This window comes from Nelumbo lutea, chromosome 5, assembly GCF_056320005.1.
Source record: "Nelumbo lutea isolate HS-2025 chromosome 5, American lotus-T2T, whole genome shotgun sequence".
In the NCBI taxonomy this organism is placed as follows: domain Eukaryota; kingdom Viridiplantae; phylum Streptophyta; class Magnoliopsida; order Proteales; family Nelumbonaceae; genus Nelumbo; species Nelumbo lutea.
Genome location: NC_142688.1, coordinates 10,442,402 through 10,448,752, shown reverse-complemented (window position 1 = coordinate 10,448,752; position 6,351 = coordinate 10,442,402). Strand labels below are relative to the sequence as shown.

General features: G+C 37.3%; 1 protein-coding gene across 1 annotated transcript; it reads right to left on the bottom strand.

Annotated features, from left to right (window-relative positions):
* Positions 1 to 2,394: 2,394 nt before the first annotated feature.
* LOC148850282 (uncharacterized) lies at positions 2,395 to 5,604 on the bottom strand. The gene is made up of 2 exons (XM_088944268.1): positions 5,293 to 5,604; positions 2,395 to 2,902 (listed from the first exon to the last, which is right to left on the bottom strand). Exons 1-2 carry the CDS (start codon positions 5,500 to 5,502, stop codon positions 2,546 to 2,548), a joined length of 567 nt encoding a protein of 188 aa, XP_088800394.1. The 5' UTR covers positions 5,503 to 5,604; the 3' UTR covers positions 2,395 to 2,545.
* Between the last annotated feature and the right edge of the window lie 747 nt (positions 5,605 to 6,351).

The window sequence follows — 6,351 nt, the reverse complement described above, 5'->3', positions numbered from 1 at the left end:
TAAATGGTTCCTAAGTCAAATAGTCCAACCGTCCGAATGAGTGGCTGTTGGAAAACATTGTTTTCATTTAACTACAACAAAAGCAACCGAAAATTTACCCGGATCTGCTTTGGCCAAACCTTCTGAATGTTTCAACTTATATCCAAATGTTTTAATATACTTTTTAAGAGAAATCTTGTAATCTGTCAGATATTTTAGAATATCCAGGAATAATCAACAGTTTCGGTTGACAAATTTTGATTTCTAATGAGTTTTAACCATTTTTATGAAACTTATTTTAGATTTTCAGTCGTCATGCTTTTTTTTTTTTCAATTTTAATTGTGTTCATTGCGAAATGATATAAAATACTGTTATACCAGCGTCACAGATGTAACTGGTAGGCGCCATGGACATGGGGATCTTTGAATAAAAAAAGGACAAAAGATAAACTGGGTCTGTTGTTTTGTGATTTTGAGGCGTTGGCCCTATTAACTTGTGACGTTCTAATCCAAGTTTACTAGCTGGCGATTGAAATATGGAAATTTGGGAATAAAGATTTCTCCAATTCGCGGGAGGGACCTCTCTTTCACTGGACAATCAAAATCAAAATCTTGCTATCAACTACTCATTGGCCTTTTCTACCAAAAGGGGAAGAATTCATTGCCCTCGACCAAAGTTCATCCAATGTTCATTTATTGGCATACGTGCGTTATTGGCGCAGAGTGAAGTCGTGTTCAATGATCTGTCCCCCGCTTTACACAAATAACCAGTCAGGTGACCAATTCTGTTTTCCCCAAAACATTTGATTTTAGTCAGCAAATCGCTGAACTGGGTGATTAATCATTCAAAAGTTTGACTGTTTTTTACTTTCTTGTCAAAATGGGGCCAACATTCAGTTCAAATGGTCGGACCGTTCGACCTAATAACCAGACCCCTAACCAGTTCGGTCTCCAAATCAGTTTTAAAAATCATGCTTGACCAGCTCAAATGGTCGGACCGTTCGACCTAATAACCAGACCCCTAACCGGCTCGGTCTCCAAGTCAGTTTTAAAAATCATGCTTGGCTTGACCATTGATTGGGGTCTGGGGATCCATTTTCTAAACCCATCCCATGCATGATGAAGCAATCCTCCCCTCCTTCGTGGGCGGGCTCCTCCCCGGAAAGCTACAATTCAACATCAGTTGGTAGTTGGTACCTAAGGGTGTCAATAGACTGGTTTTGAATTAGACCTAGGGGTGTTCACGGGTCGGGTTGAGTCGGTTTATTGAAGTTTTCCCAACCGACCCGACCTGGTCGAGTTACCTGAGGTGAAAACTGAAACCGACCCACTGATGGGCCAAACCAACCTAGTCGATTTGAGTCGGGTTGGGTCGGTTTCGATTTTGCTCCTATACAAAAGGACACCTAATCGAATTCTAATTGTAATTGCCTAATAGGTTGCCTATTTGGTGTAAAAGATTATAGAAAGTTAAAAACTATGATAGATTGCCTATTCTAATTGTAATTGCCTAATGGGCATTCTAGTTCTAGTAGAAGACTAGTTATAGTTAAGTAAGAAACTACTCAAATTAGGAACTACCGAACTAGTTTTACTAGTCGGTTTGGGTCAGGTTGGTTTCGGTTTTCACACAAAAAAAAACCGAAACCGACCTGATATATCGGTTTATATATTTTTTCAACCCGAAACCGACCGGTACTAATGAAAACCCGACCGACTCGAGTTGGGTCGGTTTGGTTAGGTTGGGCATTTATGAACAGCCCTAATTAGACCCAATATAGTTCAAAATCAATTTGGACAGACCAACAAAACATATTGAATTGGACCAATTCGATCCAAAAAACATATTGAATTAAACCAATCCGATCCAAAATATTTAGTAGATTGAATTGGACCATCCATAATAAATTTATATTAGATTGATTGGATTAAACCAATATCTGATCCATTAATATAAAATAAAAATATGGGTGTCAATAGACAGTTAGGGCTAAAACCAATCTAAATCAGAACGAATTTGAACAGATTAGACAGTCCAGACAATGAATTAGACCGGTCCAAAATATTCAGTGGATTGGATTAGACCTGGTCTATGGACTCACATTGGACTGGATCGATTGGACCAAATCCAGTCCAAAGTCGCTCAGAATAGATCTAGTAGCATCATCTTCTTTAGTTATATTGCAGGGAAATGATGCAATTAAATCGGGTCTAAGTCATCATTCACAGACTGAAGTAAACAATTCGAACCCAAGATCTGGGTCGTCAATGTTCCCAGAAATCCCGTTCTTCTAAGAGACGAGACATCAAGAGGGGGCTTTGCCGGGGCCAAGGGTCCCTGAAGCGGCCTTTGGCCCTTTGGCATTTAGCCATATAGGATTCCAAGTTCCTACAAGATATGGTTATTGTAAAAGATTGTTTGAACAAATTTTCCATTTATTCAGAAACGTGTACATACGCGACCTTAGCATGCATGGTCAAAAATGGCATCACCAATTTGCATGGTACATGGTGGTGCTCATCTCATCATGCATAAAAACAAACAGGTGTAAATGCAATTCTGGGATCAGATTTGACAACACCAATATGCAAGGTGTTCCTCTCTGCGATGGTTACTCACAAGACCCCCACACTGCAAGCAAATGAAGCTGCTCCCATCTGAGAAGGCATCTAACACAATTTGCTCCCTACCTGTTTTTGCAAGAATAGAGTTTGTATGTGCCTCTGGCATCATGGACGGCTCTATCAAGTCTGATGGTTTCGATTCCAATGGCTGTGCAGCAATTGCACATTCATCAAATAAGGAAGCCAGTTCATCAACAGCAGCATTTGCTTGCAATTTATTTCTGTACAGCTCACGAGCACGATGTAGAGTTTGAAACACAGCCTCCTCCCCACCAGTAGATCTCATTGCCAACAAAACCTGTTTCACTTTCACATGCTGATGGTAAGTACAAAGGTTCTAAATTTATATCTTCCAAAGATGAAGCACAATCCGTAACTAAGAGAAAAAGCATTTCAAACAAGGATAAGGAAAGTAGAAGAAGCAATATTCTAGGTCAATCAATCAAAAAGCTACATGAGATAAGGTATAGGTGTAGAGGGTTGATAGTTAGCTTCTCTGAAAAACAGTCCACTCAGAGAAGATCTGACACCTGCCTTAAACTTATCCATCATTAAAAGGGGAGAGGCATCAAGGAGGTCACAATGGAAGTTCTATTGTGACAGAAAATAACAAGTTGAAACAACTTATTCCAATTTCTTTGTTTATAGAAATTCCGCTATCAGGAATAAAAATGGTGAGGCACTGTTAATTATGCAGTATGCACTGCCTTTACTTGAGAAATGCACATACAACATAAACTTCTTTATGGGCATATTACCACAAAGCAAGCAGGCCCTTCTTACTACAATTTAATTTTTGTAGTTAGGCAAGGTTATTTGCTTGACCTAAGTCAGCCCCTGTTAGGGTCCCAAAAAACAGTTGTAAAGCAACATTTCTCATAGGCACCACAAATCAGGTACCTCACTGTAGTAAAGAACAATCATCTTCAATTTTACAGACAAAATACAATCACTGAAGCATTGCATATTATGAACATTTGCAAACCTGGACCACATAAGAGGATAAAACCATCTAGACTATCATTCAACCATATTACAGAATCAGGTAAACACTAACCTGGAGGCACTAGGAGGTGAGATGAAGTTGTTTTATTTTGTGAAAGCTATTCAACCTAACCTAACCATTTAACATTTATGTGTTGGATCATTTGAGGTTGAACTACTAGTTTAAGTAAGGAAATTGCTATTGGCTGAATAACAATCTTATAAATCTTATTTGCAAACAATAAGAATTTAGAGCATCACATCAAGGGGGGATCTAGAGCTGCTAACAGAGTCCAAAAGTCCATCACCCGATCCAAGGTTAAAATGATACCTTTCATGACTAGCATAGCCAGAAAACCACTACAGGAACTATAGCTAGTTATGTCTCCTCAGCCGCTGTTATATCCTCAGCCCTTTTTCTTACCATTTTTCGCAACATTCTTGTTGATTGTCATTTCGAGCAAGGTTTAGCTGTTGCGGGCTGTCGAACCAATGATAATGTTCCACACCAATATCAAATACATGGAGCCCGCATCTTAAAACTTTTGTTTCTTTTCCCCCCTTTAAGAAAAACAGCAATATTATCTCTTTCCCACAATAGTAAATACACAATTTATCCCTCTCTTTCAAACAGCAAAAGAGTTCAAATTACAGAAATGTCCCATGTCTTCCATTTATGACATATCCCTGGTACAGATACTCCAGATAAACTCCTCCTGCTGCCAAAGGATCTACCATAGTATCTATCTAAATGATGTTTTCATGCTGGATGCTAAGGATTTAGTTTTTCTTATCACATTTAGGGTATATCTAATGGCCTGATTCATAGCCCTTCCATGTTTGCATCAACCTTATCTCTTAGGTGTTCTGTCCAGGTAGACATATCAACAAATAACAATTCTCCATCAAAGAAGTTAGTGAATTTATGATGATCTTGATCTGTAGGTGTATTTTTTTATGAATAAATAAGATCTGTAGCCTGTAGATGTAAATTGGAGACTTTTAAATTTAACATTATATTGTTTTATAACATAATTGATATTGTTGTTAGAAGTACTCTTTTAAATACGTTCAATTTTATGCGTTTTCTTAAATGTTTGCTTTCTTATTTCACTTTTTTTCTTTATAAATGTCCCACTAGTGGATTCTTTGAAGGGCCTCAACTTTAGAATGCCTAAACGACCTAACAAAAATTCTTCTGTTTTTTTTTTCTTTTTTTTTATCTGACTTGTAACTTTTGTTGCACAATAACCCAATAATTATGTTTTCGTTTCTTATGACACGATAGATTATTACTGTTATAGTAGGAGGAGGAAAAGATAATAAAAACCTTTGAAAGAAAAGTCATAAACGGATAAATAAATTATTACGAGAATTAAATACACAAATTATCATTTAGAAGTTCAATAGAACTATGTGGACCTGTTGTACAAATTTTAATTTTCTGGTGAACAAATCGAACATTACTCCGCCCTTCTTCAATGGACCGGGAAAGTTCGCTGACCTAATGCATGGTAATAAATCCCCAGAAAAACCAAGAAAGCTTTATAAAACAACTAGATGTGTTCAGGAAGCTAAAATTACACATATACAATAATGATTCTAACCACCAACAAAATCTCATCAGGGGAAGCAAATAAAGTGAAGATGGAAGGAAAGAAGGAGAAGGGAAGAAAAAGGGGAGGGTTTTGTTTGTTCCATTACCGCTTGGAGAGATAGGGAAGGCTTTCCCTCATTGATGAGCTGGCGAGCCAATGCAAGTAGACCCCTCAAGCTCTGGTTGCTGTTTATCAGCTCTGGCTTCGAGGAGGGCGCAGTCGCCGATTCAGTCTCCATTTCCATGTCTGTAGCATGATGATCCATAGTATCAGCTGGTTTTCGTCTTCCACCGATACATTCACTCTCGTTTTCCATTACCAGCTTTACTCCTTTTGGTTCGTGTGTGATGACTTGATGACTGATGACGATGTTGAAAAAAGTGATACATCTGTGTCGTTTTCTGGGTAGAAGATTTTTGTAGCAGATTCTCATTCGTGTCCCATCCCATCTTATTATAATATTTCACGAATCAGGCGGGAGGTGAGGCGGTGGCTCATGGTCATGGCCCTGGCCCCTGAGTGGGACCAAACGAGCCAGGGGCCAGGGCTTAGTACACGCATATACGCCGTATAACAGACCAACCTCAAGCGCGACCATTGTCGGAACTTAAATTTTAGGGTTACTTAAATATATTTTGTTATAAAATTTAAGGTGATGCTTAGCCTTATCGATTTTTCAAAAGTGGGTGTTTTTTCAAAATCAGTAAATTTTTTATTAATTTATATCATTTGTCATATAAGTCTATTTTTTTTTCTCAAAAGTTTTGGAATCAGCTAAAAAGTGATGAAAAAAATCTAAAGAATATTTGTAGAGAGTGTAAGTATCAATATGTAGAGCATAAAACTTTGTATTTTATATTATTTTGTATGTACCTGTAATATAGACATTTATATTTATATTTATACTCTTTTTAAACTTTGTATTTTATATTATTTTGTATGCATCTGTAATATAGATATTTATATTTATGCTTTAAATTTTCAAAATATAAACTTAATTATTATTTTAATAAAATCCACATAATAAATTAATCTAGTCTTATTATTTTGATTGTGTTGGTACTGATCTTACTGCCAACCCACTGTTAATAGCCCTCACTGACACATGTGCCACCTCAACTCGAATCCTCACAAATAATTGTCCCCTCCAACAACAGCATCGGAG

Excerpts from the sequence above, each read along its gene's own strand:
- LOC148850282 (XM_088944268.1), bottom strand. The coding sequence starts at position 5,502 with ATGGAAAACGAGAGTGAATGTATCGGTGGAAGACGAAAACCAGCTGAT. Across the intron at positions 2,903-5,292 it reads CTTCCCTATCTCTCCAAGCG|GTTTTGTTGGCAATGAGATC; the intron begins GTAATGGAACAA and ends AAAGTGAAACAG.